The 14,604-nt window shown below is 61.7% G+C and overlaps 2 protein-coding genes across 4 annotated transcripts in view; one reads left to right on the top strand and one right to left on the bottom strand.

The window, feature by feature from the left end:
* SLC5A10 (solute carrier family 5 member 10) overlaps positions 1 to 7,989 on the top strand; it is a 41,357-nt gene extending 33,368 nt beyond the window's left edge. For 2 of the 3 annotated variants that reach the window (XM_005229017.3, XM_005229018.3), the window contains 6 exons: positions 2,884 to 2,991; positions 3,445 to 3,595; positions 5,910 to 6,078; positions 6,439 to 6,654; positions 6,832 to 6,921; positions 7,184 to 7,989. In XM_005229017.3, coding sequence (XP_005229074.1) covers positions 2,884 to 2,991; positions 3,445 to 3,595; positions 5,910 to 6,078; positions 6,439 to 6,654; positions 6,832 to 6,921; positions 7,184 to 7,267 — 818 coding nt within the window. In that variant the 3' untranslated portion in view covers positions 7,268 to 7,989. The remainder of the gene's footprint in view (positions 1 to 2,883; positions 2,992 to 3,444; positions 3,596 to 5,909; positions 6,079 to 6,438; positions 6,655 to 6,831; positions 6,922 to 7,183) is intronic. The other variant, XM_005229019.3, reaches the window with a different exon arrangement.
* Positions 7,606 to 14,556, bottom strand: GRAP (GRB2 related adaptor protein). Its single transcript, XM_013295538.3, has 5 exons — positions 14,335 to 14,556; positions 13,039 to 13,136; positions 11,650 to 11,772; positions 10,177 to 10,345; positions 7,606 to 8,451 (listed from the first exon to the last, which is right to left on the bottom strand). The coding sequence occupies exons 1-5, from the start codon at positions 14,410 to 14,412 to the stop codon at positions 8,266 to 8,268; spliced, it is 654 nt and encodes a 217-aa protein (XP_013150992.1). The 5' UTR covers positions 14,413 to 14,556; the 3' UTR covers positions 7,606 to 8,265.
* Between the last annotated feature and the right edge of the window lie 48 nt (positions 14,557 to 14,604).

Here is a 14,604-nt window from a genome sequence, read left to right on the forward strand (position 1 = left end):
CTCGCTCCCTGGCGTTGGTGCAGCTCATCTGGATTTGCAGCTGTGTAAATGAGAGCCCCGCCTGAGTCAGGCTCCTGAGGCGAAGCCACCCGTTGGCCTGGGTGCTTGGCCATCAAAGCGCTGCTCTCGGTAGACACGGTGGCCATGCAGTGTCCTGGCCACCCCGTCCCCAGCTGGGGCTCGCAGAGTGGAGAAGTGCCGAGCCCAGGGTGGGTTTAGAAGAAAAGCCGAGTCAGAAACATGCAGAAAGGGGAGAAACTCCAGGGAGTCTTTCTCCAGGCTAGGCTGTGATGAGGAGGGGCTGACACCCGCTCAGCTTTAAGTTGCAGTAATGGGCTGCTTTGGGGAGCCGTTGGCTTTTCTCCCCTTGCATTGGATTAAAGGGGTTTATGTGAGTGCACGGCAAAGGCTGGCAAAATCACCCCCTGCCCACCCCCCGGTGTGGAATTGTGCACTGGGCTGTGCTTAGCCCCGGTCTGTTGTGTGCGGGAGGTGGCAGTGAGGCGGGGACGCACACCGGGATATGGGGATGCGACAGCTGTGTGTTGGGATCAGAACATGAAGAGGAGCGAAGCATTCGGCTCCTGCTGCCTATCAGTTCAGGAGGTGTTTGAGATGGAGCTGATGACTTTATGTAAAGGCTGCGCTGCCCCCGTGGTGGGATGTCACCTCCACATGGTGGCCTGGGCAGCGAGGGGTGCAGCAGAGACCGAGGGTGCTAGAGCCAAACCTGGGTATTTGGGGTGAGGTCCCAGCCCTGCTGAGCTGGCAGGGCCCCTTCCCCCCTGGCTGATGGGGTTGCACCTGGGACAGCAAATGTGACAGAGCCGAGCGCCCAGCCACCACCCACAGGGGAGCTCCGGCACCTCATCCCCTGTTGTTGTCCCCCTTGGGTGGCCCAGCCCCGGTAGGTTGGGAGATGCCCTGGATCAGGGCAGGCGCCTCCAGCGTGGGTGTGCATGGCGTGGCTGGAGCGTGCTGCGGTTGTACCCACCTCAGCCACCACTGACTGCCCTGGCTCCATTTTCATTGTGCAAGGAGATTTATGGTCTCTTTAGTGGGGGGTGTGTGCTCATGATTTATTACACAGCGGCATAAATGTGGCATCCCATCCATCGTGCGATGTGCTGGCTCCTACAGCTGCGCTGCTGGGCGGGGATTGGGACCACAGAGCCCACGCCTGGAGCATCGCCTGACCCTGGGTGGGGTGAAGATGCCGGGGTCACCTGTCCCCAGTCCCCTAGGATGGAGAACCCAGAAGTCTTCACCCCACGTGGGGAATTCAGCCCCTGGCTTGCATGAAGCCCGGTGCAGGGGAAAAGCCGGCAGGTCCTTTGTGATCCCCTGCCTATCTGCAGGGACAGGTTGCTGTGGCTGAGCAGGTTGGTCCCTGCCATCACAGGTGTCCCCAGTCGACCGCCACCAGCTGACCCAGCCGGACAGGCAGCACCTGGCGCAGACACAGCCCTGCTCCCACAGCCAGCACCAGGGCCGGCTCCTCCCGGCTGCAGATGGAAGCATTAATTACAAGCTCCTAATTAATTTCCCATCTCTAGCAGAGGGCCTAATGACAAAGCAAAGCAGCGGGGTAGGACGCTGGGTCCTGCTCCTGGCTCAGGGGCTCCGGCTGCCCTGCTGGGCTTGGCTCCTGCTTCCTGCATGCTCCCGGTCCCACTGAGGGGTTCAGTGACAGAGCTGAGCCCTGGAGTGGGTGTTTCAGCTGGGCTATAACGCCCAGACACTGCTTTGTCCTCTGAAGCATCTTCCACCTGCCTGCCGCCAGCCATTTGCATGCAGCCGCACGCAACGTGGTGTTTTAGAGAGAGGGAAACTGAGGCACAGAGCGGTGATGGCAGCTTTACTCAGCTGCTGGAGGGCAGAGTCGCTGGAGCCCCAGTGCTGACTCTAACCCTGGGGAAAGACAGCCCAAGCTGGGCTTTTTTAGCGTCCTTGGGACGTGCTGAGCATTGCCTGTGGTTTGCTGCCTGCACCCTGTGCTGCATTCCCATCGCATCCCCATCGCAACCCGCGCTTTTTTACTGAAAGCCCCAATGTGTTCCCAGCTAGTGTTTGCCTTCCCCAGACGCTGCTGCTGGGGGGCTGAGGGCTGCACCCCACTTTGGCAGCAGCCACCATGCAGGGGGGCTGGGGTGACGGTCCCAGCTGCGTGCAGAGATCACCTGTGCTGCTCCCTGTGCTCCTCGCCAGGAGCTTGCCGACCGGAGAGCCAGGCAGCCCATCCATATTTATGCCTGACATTAATTTCCATCCATTTCAATATTTGATGAGCATAACAATAAAAAAAAAGGGTTCAGCACTCGTTGAGACATAGAAGTAATTGGGCGTTGACGATCCTGGCCAGCTGCCACGCGCGTCCTGCGAAGCTGCTGGGTGCTGCCCATGCTGGGGTAATTGCTGCAACGGTGCATGAACCCGCCTGGCCCCGTGCGTGGGGAGGGCAGCGCCTGCCCGCCGGGCTCTGCCACCTCCGGCCGGAGCCCCAGGTCCTGGTGGGGCCCATCTCAGCTCTGGAGGTCCCCCCCCCGGGGTGGCTGTCGCTGGCTTTAATGTGGAGAGGGCTCGGTGGGGGTAGGTGGGACTGGAGCTGGGCTGGGTGCAAGAGGGTGGTGCTGCTGGGCTGGATCCTGGCTGTGTTGAGGATGATGGAGGGGAACCAGGCTGGGGGGGAGGCAGAAGTGGATCTCCATGTGGGATGTGCTCCCTGTTCCTCCACCCAGTCCTCTGCCGAGGTCTGGACGTTGTGACCATAGCAAAGGGGCAATATCTGCCCCAGTGGAAGGGGCTGCCAGGGGAGGGAGGGGGTGCTGGGCTGGCCCCTGCCCCAGGAGGGGTCCTGACACTTCACCTGCCTTTGTCCCTTAGACACCGTGGCCTGCGTGGACCCTGAGGAGTGCACCCGCGTGTGCGGGACGGCCGTGGGCTGCTCCAACATCGCCTACCCCAAGCTGGTGGTGGAGCTGATGCCCAGCGGTAGGTGGGTGGGAAGGGGCGGCTCTGCCTCCACCAGGCTTTGCTGCAAATGTTTGTGTAACCTATGAAATGTCATGTGCTAAGTTTATATTATAAATACATGACGTGCAGCTCGTCGCAGCTTGGATGTCGGGGAGGGCGGGGGAGGGATGGGATGACCCCGTGGACGGTCTGGGTGGGTTTGTGCCTGGGGTGGCCCATGCAGCCTCTCCAAGGGTGACTCTTGAAGTGAGGTCAGGGGATGTGGGTGACCCCGGGGCAGCGCAGGGTCCCAGCATCCCGAGGTGCTGCTGGGTGTCCCCAAACCCTGTGTTTACCCCAGGGAGAATCCCAGTGTGTGCATGCGGAGGGGGAGGCATTACCCCTGGGTGAAGCAGTGGGGCGGTCGCATCCCATCCCATCCCCTCCCCTCCCCCAGTTCAGCTGCTCCCTGACAGTCCCTCTCTTCCCCAGGACTGCGGGGTCTGATGATTGCGGTGATGATGGCCGCGCTCATGTCATCCCTGACCTCCATATTCAACAGCAGCAGCACCCTCTTCACCATGGACATCTGGAGGAAGCTTAGGCCAGGGGCTGGTGAGCGAGAGCTGCTCTTGGTGGGCAGGTAGGGAGCGGGGTTTGGGAGAGCCCCTGGGTTTCAGGGAGACTGGTGGGGCTGGGCTGGCCCTCTGACGTGCCTTTGCGCCTGGGAGCCTGCAAAGTGCCTGTGCTCAGCCTGGCTTATGAAAGGAAAGCCAGCCCTGGGATTAACGCACGTCTGGAAGCGCTGGAAGGGCAGACGGGGTGCTCGGGGCGCTTGGGGGGGCTGAGCTGTGCCCGGCGTGAAGTCTCTCCCTCGCCACCTCCACCCCGTTCTCCAGGGGAAGCCAGGGGCTGCTCCCCGCCGGGGTTGCAAGCGAAGCACATGGGAGACCTCGGCCGAGCCACAAAGCGCAGCGCTGCCTGCACATGCCCAGCTGCTCCGGGGGCTGGTGGGTGCCAGCGGGGAGCCCGGGACCCTGCCCGCAGTGCCACGCTCGGGGCGGTGGAGTCAGCGCTGGGGAATGCCCGGCGTGGTGCCGGGGTGCGCGGGAGTGTCCTCGGCGCAGGGCAGACAATAACAAGGAGGGAATCTGGGTCAGGGCTTTGGCTGGGCTCTGCTGGGGCTGCGGGGAGGGCTGGCTGGGCTGGCGGCTCCAGGAGCAGCCGTTCCTTGGCATCCTCCGTCTCCGCAGGGTGGGAAGGGGATGGGCAGCGATCCCGGGGAACTGCAGTCCTGCACGGCTCCCCCGTGGGAACCGGTGGGGTGCGTGTCTCGGGGCCTACCTCGCCCCTCCCTGACACTGGCTTTGGTGCTGTGACAAGGGGTGTAATAACGCTGGAGAGCTTTCCCGGGGATGGCTAATGAGTATTTGCAAAGGGCTTTGCCTGCCCTGGGCGGGAGCCGCTGCTGCGGCCGATCCCGGGTGATGCATTAGTGCATCGGGTGATTTGTGCAAGCAGGGCGCTGCGCATCGCTGCCAGACGGCCCTGCAGGGACGCAGCCAACCATAAATGTTTTGGAAAGGAAAAAAAGAAAAAAAAAAAAAGCTGCTTAAGTTGTTTAAGGTTTTTCCACCTGCCAGCACAGGGATAGGTGGCGTGGGGTTATTTCTGGGTAGCTGTCCGGGGGGTCCCAACCATCCCCTGGACCTGCCAGGGTGGGGGTGCCCTGGGGCTCAGCACAGGGAGGGAAGGGGTTTGATCATGGACCTGGAGAGAGGTCCCAGTTCCTGGACCTGGGGGCCTGAGCTCCTGCCATGGCTGTGCCATCAGCTGGAAAACCCTGCTGGTGTTTGATGCATGCTCTGTGCTCAGGTGATGGCACAGTGATGAGAACACCCGATCCTGCCCGAATCCCCCCCAGGCTGTGCCAGGCTCTGCCCCCATCCCTGCCCGGATCCCCACCTCAGGCTGTGTGCAGAGCGGGATACGGCCACGCAGCACCCCCAGCTCACCGCCATGCTCAGACATTCCGGTATTTTTCCCATGACCTTTTAGCATCTTCTGTGGCTTAAAGACATACCAAGCACAGGGGTTTCCTCCTGCCCTTGGGTCAGGACACGCATTCTGTGCTCAGGCTGCTTCCTCTTTCCAAAGCACCAGGCAGGCAGCGGGGGTTCTGACTAGAGATGCTTTCATTGCTTTTTTTTTTATTTTATTTTATGTTATTTTTTCTACTTCTGCTTTTCGAGGTGAGCAGATGGAGATATAGGTAATTCTGCAAAGCTGTAAACAAGCCAGGCAGAGCTATAAATACAGCAGCTTGCAGGACATGTCCTGCCCAGCCTGCTCAGATTGGGCCCAAAAAGCTGGGGTCTGGCCAGCGCCTCCCGCTTCGGAGGAGGGTGATGCCGCAAGATGCGGCTGGGCTTTGGGTGAGGATGGGGACAGGATGGTGTTGGGGGACAAACGCACCCCTCCGTTGCAGCCAGGCTGGGGGGAGCTGAGCACGAGGCAGCTCAGCCCACGTCCCTGGCTCTCAGCTGGGTGCTTTGGCTGGATGCGGGGGTGCTGAGGGCATCACCCAAATCTGGCCAGAGCACCCAGCCTCCACAGCTGGGGACTTTTCATAGCAAAAGCACCCATTGCCCGGTGTCTCCCTATGGGGGTCCAACTTTGCAGCCTCTGGGGGTGGATGGGGGCCTGGGGAACACTCACCTGCCTGGGATGGAGCCTGCACTGGCATAATTAGCATCCTCCACAGCCCTGGGGATGTCACCTGGCAGTGAGCATCCTCCTGCTGACCCACCTGCATCCCCTGGCCAGCTTTTCTTCACCGGTGCTGGGACCCAACCCCTGACCCTGGGGAACCCCCACCACCACGGTGATGCCGCGGGTGCAAGGAGGTGTAGGTGGGACAGGTTCATCACCCTGCAGAGCATTGCTGCTGCTCACAGGGTGGTCACGGTGGTGCTGGTGGCTCTCAGCGTGGTCTGGATCCCCATCCTGCAGAGCTCCAGTGGTGGTCAGCTCTACGTCTACATCCAGGCTGTCACCAGCTACCTGGCTCCCCCTGTCACTGCTGTCTTCATCCTGGCTGTCTTCTGGCCCCGAGCTAACGAGCAGGTATGTGGTCGGGGTGGCCCTGGGGATGCTTGTGTACATGGGGTGGTGCCAACACCTCCCTGCCCACCCTGCTCCCAGGGACTCAGCGGGGTTCGGGGGGTTGCTGGAAGGAGAGAGGTGATGCTGGAAGCACTGCAAAGAGGAACTGAGACTGGCTGGTGTTTCCCCAGGGAGCTGGTGGGTGACGAAGAGGAGGAGGAGGAGGAGGCAGGTGCCACCATGCATGGCCACCAAGTGTAGCACAGCTGATGGAGACATCCCCTGCGGAGGGGATGCAGGATTAGGCCATGGCTCAGCCAGCTGGGGTGCAGAGTGACTGTTCCTGCTCCAGACATCCCCCCATAGACCTTTGCTTTGCAGGGAGCTTTCTGGGGCCTGATGGCAGGGCTGGTGCTGGGACTGGCCAGGATGGGGCTGGAGCTGGTGCACCCCCCACCCCGTTGCGGAGTCCCTGACAGGCGGCCCTGGCTGCTTGCTGACATCCACTACCTGCACTTTGCCATGCTGTTGTGCGCCGCCACGGGCACCATCGTGGTGGGGGGCAGCTTGCTGACCTCCCCACCACCTCTGGCCCAGGTCAGTAGGGCACCCAAGACCCCTCACCCTGGCCCCCACAGCTGCATCCACCCACTGGACCTCCTTGGCCAGAGACACTGGTGTCACCCACGTGCACCCCAAGCTCGGCCAGAGGGGTCCCCGTGGAGGGGTCTGGCCTGTGGGTGTTTTCTCACCAAATTTCATCCTGGTTTCTAGCTGAAGGATCTCACCTGGTGGACCCTCTCGCGGAAGCCCCCCCAGCCCTCTGTGGATGGCATATCCCAGGGACCCCCTGATGGTGAGTGTGTCCCTGGGGGTGTCTAACAGGGGAGACATCTTCAGTGCCCCCAGCTCCCTGCCTGCGATGGGCAGCAGGACACCATGGATGCCCTGTGCCTCAGTTTCTCCGGGACTGTGCCACCCCCAAGGAGGTGGCTGGTCCCCGTGGCCTTCCGTTCCCCACACTCCCCGTCCTTCTGTGACAGGTTCCTGCTCAGCCACCCCGGGCAGCCAGCAGCCGTCAAAGGCAGAGGGATCCTCGGCCATGATCCTCAAGGATGCGACGGAGCCCCCCTTCTGGGCCCGCATCTGCAGCATCAATGCCGTTATCCTCATGTGCATCAATATTTTCTGCTATGCCTATTTTGCCTAGCGGCCTGCCAGCCCCCAGGGGTGGAAAGGTGCTGGGAAGGGGAGAGAGATGGGAATTTGGGTGATAGTTTTTATCTCACATTTGGGATACAGGATGTTTAAATCCACTGGTGCAGTGAGCTGGGTGTTCTCAGCAGTGTGGACCCTGAATACATCCCATGGGGCTGTGAGATGTGGGGGGCACCTGCGGGGGCACTGAGTCCCGCGGGGGGTCTGGGGAGAAGTATTGGGGTGGGTGAATAAGGGCTGCAGGGGAAGCAAAACCACAGCAAAGCAGCAGGTGTGTGAGTGCGACCACAGGATCCCCGAGCTGGTGGTGGAAAAGGAGCAGCCACACTCGAGGGTGTCACCCAAACATGTTTTACTAGCTCTAAATAAAATATATATATATATATATATTTAAGAAGAGCCACAATTTGCAGCTATGAACAGCACCCACAGGACTGAATCCCCCCGGATCAGCCTCCCCCTGGTGCCCTGAGCCCCAGCACCCCTCTGAGGAGGTACCAAGCCCGGCTGTACCCTGGCTGCCTGCAGCCCTCCCTGGAGCCCGGGCTTCACTTACCGGGTCTGGCGAGGAGCAAAGGTTTGGGGTACATGCTCTTCACCTCCGTTGCTGCCACCTGTTGGGTTGTGGCTCTGGAAAAGTTTTTATGGCCCTGGTTTGATGCTCTGTGCTCCTTCCCAGGGGAGCGCCGCTGCCAGCCTGCAGCAAGAGGCAATGCCTGGGCTGGAAGCGGTGGGGGTCTCCTGGGTCGGGGAGCAGGTTCAGCCGTCGCTGATGCTTCAGAGCACCAGAGCTGGGCAGCCCTGGATGGGGATCACCACCAGCCTGGCCTCTACCTCCAGTACAGCCCACACGGCACCAGGAGCTGGTGCGCTGGCAGCCCAGCGTGGGGACAGGCACCGTTCGTGGGGATGCAGTGCAGTCCGCGGGCAGGCACAAAGCAGCTCCGGTGAGTGGGGGGCAGTGGGGGGACCCACAGCGCTGGCGGCAGCTCACTTGCGGATGGGGTGGACGTAGTTGCGGGGGAAGAGGCCGACGCGCCCATAGATCTTCCCCTGCCACCAGTTTGGGTCGGGGCAGTCCAAGACCTCAATGATGTCCCCACGGAGGAAGGGCAGCTGGGAGCCGTCATGGGCTGAGAAGTCAAACTGGGCTTGCACGAATTTGGGTCTCCTCACCTGGTGGGAAGTGGAGGGCAGGGGTTGGTGGGGGGAGAGGTCTCCCCATCCACCAGCCCCTCTGCAATGCCTTGCACTGCTGGTGTCCCCAGTGTGACAGGGATGTCATGCCACTGCGTGGCAAGGACCAGCCTTGGGCAGCCAGAACGTAGGTGTGGGGGGGCCTGAGGTGCCCGCTTTGAGGATGAGGGTTTGGAGCTAGGGAAATCCTGCCATGGGAAAAGCCACAGTGCTAGGGACAGCCCTGAGTGCAGGGCAGAGCCTGGGGTGCAGGAAACACCCTGGGGTGTGGGGGAACACCCTGAGGTGCAGGGAAGAGCCTGGGGTGCAGGGAGCACCCTGGGGTACAGGGCAGAGCCTGGGGTGCAGAGGAGCATCCCAGGGCACAAGACTCCCTGTTCCTGCTTCCCAGGAAAGCCAAGATGGGTGCCCGGGGGAGCCCTGCCCCGCGGAGGCAGCTGGCACCCCTCTTCTTCCCAGGTCCTTCCTGGGCCCCCCTGGGTGCTGGAGCTGCCCCCAGCCCAGCTCCCAGGGCCCAGTTTCACCAGCTCCACCACCACTGCCCCAGGGCTTGGCTTTGTTGGAGCTTGCCTGAAGCTGCCTGCGCCCTGTCCCAAGCTGGTCGGGCTCTGTCACCCGCCCTGGGCATCACCCCTGGCCCGAGGGACAGTGGTATGAGCCCGAGGTGAGCTGCCCTGCCCTGTGCTGCTGAGCTGCACCGGGTGGCTTTTCTCCACCCTGATGGCTTCCCTGCAGCACTGCCTGTCACCTGCTGTCGCACCCTCTCCTGTTTGACACCACCTTGAAACAAGCCTGAGCACAGGGACAAGTGCCAGCCAGGCACCTGGGATGTCCCTGTCCCCCTGGGTGGGGACACTGCAGCCAGGGGGAGCTGAGCCTTGAGGGGGCTCACGGAGGGGTTTGGGTCCGGAACCCCAGGATGCTTCGTGTGAGGGGAAGCCTGCACCCAGGGGCTGGAACCAGTCCCAGAGCTGGGCCATTTGCTTCCATTCCACATTCCCCAGACAGGGGCTGTAGCCAGGTGGGGTCGGTCTCTTCTCCCAGGGAGCAAGCGACAGGACAAGAGGAAACAGCCTCAAGTTGCACCAGGGAGGTTTAGATGGGATATTAGGGGAAATATCTTCACGGAAAGGGTGGTCAGGCACTGGGACAGGCTGCCCAGGGAGGTGGTGGAGTCACCATCCATGGAAGTGTTCAAAAAACGCGTAGATGCGGTGCTTGGGGACAGGGCTTAGTGGTGGGCTGGGCAGTGCTGGGTTAACAGTTGGACTTGGTAATCTTAGAGGTCTTGTCCAACCTAAATGATTCTGTGATTCTATGTTGTTGTCCCTCTCTGTTTCTTAGCTGTCACCAGTGTCCCGTGGCTGGCAGGGAGGAGCAGGAAAGGTTCAGGCGGGAGGAGCAGGAAAGGTTCAGGCAGGAGGAAACCCCTGTCCCCCAGGAGCTGCAGCCCCGTGACGCCTCCCTGCGAGCACAGTCCGGGGCAAAGCGAGACCATGGCAGTGCTGCTGACCCACCGGCCTGTCCCGTGCCTCAGTTTCCCCATGGACCATAGCAGGGTGGTGGCAACCCTGGTACCAGGGGAGCAATGTGGGATTCCAAAGGGGATCAGAAATGAGCTCCTAGCTGGGCCCTGCTGCCAGCCATGCCATCACCCCACACCCCAGCTCCGTGTGTCCCCACGGCCCCATCCCCTGATGGTACCTCCTGGGTCTGGTCCTCATCCCGGAGGAAGATCTGCTGCTTTTTGGCAATGGTGGTCGTCCTGTAGAAATCCACCAGCTCATTGAGGGAGTTGAACTTTTCCTCCCAGAGGAAATACTTGCCGTTCCTCTCCCTGAGCACCTTGAAGTGCTGGACATGCTGCCCATAACTGTGGAAAGAGGACAGATGTTATTCCAGCCTTGGGATGCTGGCAGCATCGAGACCCCATTCCAGCTGGTCAGGCTGTGCGGGGTCCATCTGCGCCCACCGGTCCCACTACACCCATCCTGCCATAGCCAGGGGTGACAGTCAGCCCGAGGGGGTCCTCAGCACATACAACAGCCCACAGCTGAGACCTGCCACAGCTCATCCCAGATGCAGCTGAAGCTCAGCACCCAGCCCCGGCACAGCAGGATGCTTGTGGGCTTGGGGCTGGCAGCATCGGTCCCGTGTAGGGCAGGTGGCTTTGTCCAGGGAGCAAACAGGGGCCATATCTGAGGAAAGTGTGGTGAGAGCTGCAGGTCTCAGCTCAGCACGTACCAGGAGGGGACTGCAAAGGCTGGGCTTAGGCTCCTAAATCCGCTGCACCCCTGGGGACCCCCAAGCCACGGGAGGACGTGGTAGGTGGGGATTTCCCTCGTCAGCCCCGCATGCTGGCACCCCTCGGTGTGTGCCTGGGGGTGGCAGGTTGGGGTGCCCGCACTGGCATGGGGCTGCTGCAGCGACTGGCTGCTGCCAGGCCCCCGGGCAGGGGCAGGGACCTGGCCATGCTGGTGACGCACTGCAGAACACTCTCCCTTTCATTATGGGCAAGAACCTCCTTAAACACTTAATTAGAGATTAGCAGCGTGAGAAAGTGCCTGGTTGGCCTGGGGCTGGCTCCTGCTACCCTGGCCCCGGGCAGGGAAGGGGCAGCGGTGGGGTGAGAAGCCCAGAGGGCACGCTCTGCCCGGGGGGCACGCTGCCTTCGTACAGCCCTGGCCGTCGATGCCGAAACCATCTGCCCCACTGCACTGGGATGCCGAAGCCCTTGGTCCCTGGGGATGCTCTGGGTAACTTGCTCCTCCAGGCCACGCCCCCTGGGCTGTGCTGGCGGCTTGGCCCCAGCCCCACCGTTACCCGTGTGGCTGTATTTAGGGGCGCCCCAGCGAGGGACACTGGGCAAAGCAGCGATGCAGCCCACTGGTGTAGGAAGGGAGCAGGAAGCAGTGGGGGTGGAGGCAGAGCATGAGGCTGCAGAGGGAAGAAGGCGGCCCTGTGCAAGACTGTGCCTGGACGTGTTGGGGGACACGGCTCTGCAGCCCCCAACCCCTTCAAAGCAGCCGGAGCAGGGCAGGGCGTTCATCCCTTCCTCGGCACCGCAGCAGGGAGCACACACAAGGGTGGCCTGATTCCCTTGGTCCCCAAAGCAGGGGCTGCAGGGGTCCCTTGCCCATCCTGCCACGTGCCCATCTGCATCCCGTGGCCACTTACTTGACGGAGATGGAGAACTCCCCTGGGGCACTCTCGCTGTCGCGGATCAGGAAGGCTCCCAGGTACTTGCGCTCGAGGAGCCGCTCCTCTGCCAGGTGCCGGGAGATCCTGCCTGCGTACCACCTGCCAGGGGCACCGGGCTCAGCCATGCAGCCACCCCTCGACATCCCAGTGCTGCATCCCCACCCCGCGGGATGGAGGCACCAACAGCCCCGGTGCCGGTGGGAGCGGGGTCCCTGTCGGGTTCCCCATGGGGCTGGGACCCCCTGGCAGCGGTTTCTCCCTTCCCCTCCTCCCCGATTTACCACAGCACTTTTGCAGGGGTGGATCACAGGGTGCTGTGGGTGCAGATGTGTCCTCATGCGCTGCCTGGGCGAGTGCAGCATCACCAACAGTTGCAACCGCATCCTGTCACCCACCTTGCCGCACCACATGCCTCATCCCCCACTTGGCTGCCTTTCCCCCTACTCCTCCCACATGTCCCACGGGGACTGTGAGAACAGCCCTGCAGGTGCTACAGGGGGGTTCACAGAGCAGGAATCCCTCTGTGCCAGGATGAAACCCTTCCTGCCTGCATTGCTGGCAGCTGCCAAAATGAAGTGGAGGAGCAGAGTCCCCACCTCCTGTCCCTGCCAAGGCTGAGCTGGTGTATTTGGGAGCCCCAGGCCATGGAGACTCTTTTAAAATAGCCTCGTGAATGATCAGGCATGGCCTCCAGCACAGAGCAGCTCCCAGTGCCAGCCCTCCAGGTGCTGCACAGGAAGAGGTCGCGTCTTGCCCATCCCGGCTTGTTAACTGAAGCCGGAGAGGCAATGGGATCTGGGAGAGGCAATGGGATCTGGGAGAGGCAATGGGATCTGCCCCAGGCTGCCCCGAGCCCAGCATTCCTGCTCCCCAGCCGCAGCCCCGAGCAGGTTTTGCTATGGCATTTAAATGTGATTTACCAGGGATAATGATACATAAAACACAGGTTAAAACAGGGGTGGATTATGCTGGGCTTTAATAACACAGTAATAGGATTGTGTCTAATGCAGTCGTAATCCCATAATGCTTTGTTGTTCCCCAATTATCATTTGTTTAGCGGGCAGCCCAGCGTAAGGGTTGAATTTCTGTGTGTTGGGGGTACATGGGCATGCTGCTGTCTCCCATCCCCTCTGGCTGTGGTGGCAATGGCAGAATGACCCGGCAGGCAGACCCCATTGCTGCTGCATTGCCCTGTGACTCAGTTTCCCCATGTGTGGGACTACCCTGGCTTGTGGCAAACCTTTGGGCATCGGGATGCACCATTGGGATCGCTGCCTGGGTGGTGGGAGAGGATGTCCTGGAGCTGGTGGGTGCTAGCAGAGCAGGGCTTTGAGCCACCCTTCCCCACAGTGGGATGCTACTTACGGATGCGGCTTGACCTTGATGTAGTTTTTGGGGACGAAGCCCTCACAGCCGTACAGCTCAGCCTTGTACCAGTTCTGGTCATCTTCCATGTTGAGGATCTAAGGCAAGAGAGGATCAGGGAGGGGTCAGCCCAGCTGCTGTCTCCCTGGGAGAGAGGCCAAGTGGGACCCCCACTGCTGCCCCAGACCTCACACCCCCCACTGAAACCTGGGGAAAAGGGGACTCTGACAAAGGTAACATGTTTTGGGGGTGGTTGGGGCACCTGTACCAAGCTGGCTTCTCCCTCCAGCCTTCCTCGGCTCACAGTCTGGCTCAACATGGGTGCTGGCAGCTGGGGGGTGCCCAGTGTTACCCCAAACTCCTGGCCAGGGAAGAGGGTAAATTCTGTCCTTGGAGGAACTGGGGTGGCAGCCAGGCCCCTGTGTCCCCCTGGGGTGGTGGCAGCTGGGTGCTCCGTGGGAGGAAGCTCCCTGGTGCGAGCAGGGGCACTGACACCCGTTTCTGTGCGACACCATTTTCCAGCCTCCCACGCAGGGGCCCGCGGGCCGGCACAGCTGTGCAAACAGGATCCGAAACCCCGGGGCACAGCGCCAGGGCCGTGGGGAAAACACGCAGGGACGGGCATGGCGGGTCTGGGGCCCTGGGTTACAGCTGGGTCATGCCCTCCCCCTCCCCAGGGCTGGCTGTACCCCTGGGGGGCTGGAGGGTGCTGGGGGTCCAGGAAGAGCTGCTGGCTTTGCAGCATCAGCTCCATGGAGAAGGGTGAGCGGCTGGGCAGCGTGGGCCAGGTGGCCCTCACTCCCATCGCAGGGCTGCAGTCCCCTGGGGATGTTCAGAGCCCCAATGCAACTTTTTGGGATTCCCAGGTGGCATCCAAGAGCCTGTCCCGATGCCAGCACATGGGTGGGCATTTGGGCACATGCTCCCTGCCGCTGGTTCCTGACGGCCCCCAGTGCCTCTGTGGGGTGGGGAAAATATGTTCCAGCCCTGGCGGGGCTGCTGCAGAGCACAGCTGGTGGCACTGATGGCCAGGGAGGCCACATGCCATGTCCCAGCTGGGTCCTCTCTGGAGATGTGACTGGTGGCAAAGACAAGCGGTACCTACTGCTGCTGGGGATGCTGCCCCACACCCTGAAAACCTCAAGGATGGCTCCTTACACGGCACAGAAAGTCCCAAAGAGGCAACAAAGGTGCAATGAAAGGGCCGGTGTCACCCCCATGCTGTGTGACCACTCTGTCCCCCAAAGCAGCAGCATCTGACCCCCTCCATGGCTGGTGACCCCCCTGCCCTCTTACCTTCAGGGTGTCCCCTTTCTGAAAGGGGAGCTCATCCTTCTCCGTTGCCTGGAAGCTGTACAGAGCCACTGACTCCATGGTCCTGGCTGTCACAGGGTGGTTTCAAGAGGTCCTGGGGGCTCACTGTGCCAGAGGTGTGGGGCTGCCTGGGGCTCGCCGCCCCACGGCGTGCGGCTGTGGGGGTAACAGGGCGAGCACACGGTGCAGAGGTGCCGGCAGGCAGGAAACCGCGCTGATGTCAGCAAGCTACTGGGGCGAAACGGTGAGCAC

This window comes from Falco peregrinus, chromosome 5, assembly GCF_023634155.1.
Source record: "Falco peregrinus isolate bFalPer1 chromosome 5, bFalPer1.pri, whole genome shotgun sequence".
Classification (NCBI taxonomy): Eukaryota; Metazoa; Chordata; class Aves; order Falconiformes; family Falconidae; genus Falco; species Falco peregrinus.

Excerpts from the sequence above, each read along its gene's own strand:
- GRAP (XM_013295538.3), bottom strand. The coding sequence starts at position 14,412 with ATGGAGTCAGTGGCTCTGTACAGCTTCCAGGCAACGGAGAAGGATGAG. Across the intron at positions 13,137-14,334 it reads AGAAAGGGGACACCCTGAAG|ATCCTCAACATGGAAGATGA; the intron begins GTAAGAGGGCAG and ends CTCTTGCCTTAG. Across the intron at positions 8,452-10,176 it reads ATGAGGACCAGACCCAGGAG|GTGAGGAGACCCAAATTCGT; the intron begins GTACCATCAGGG and ends ACTTCCCACCAG.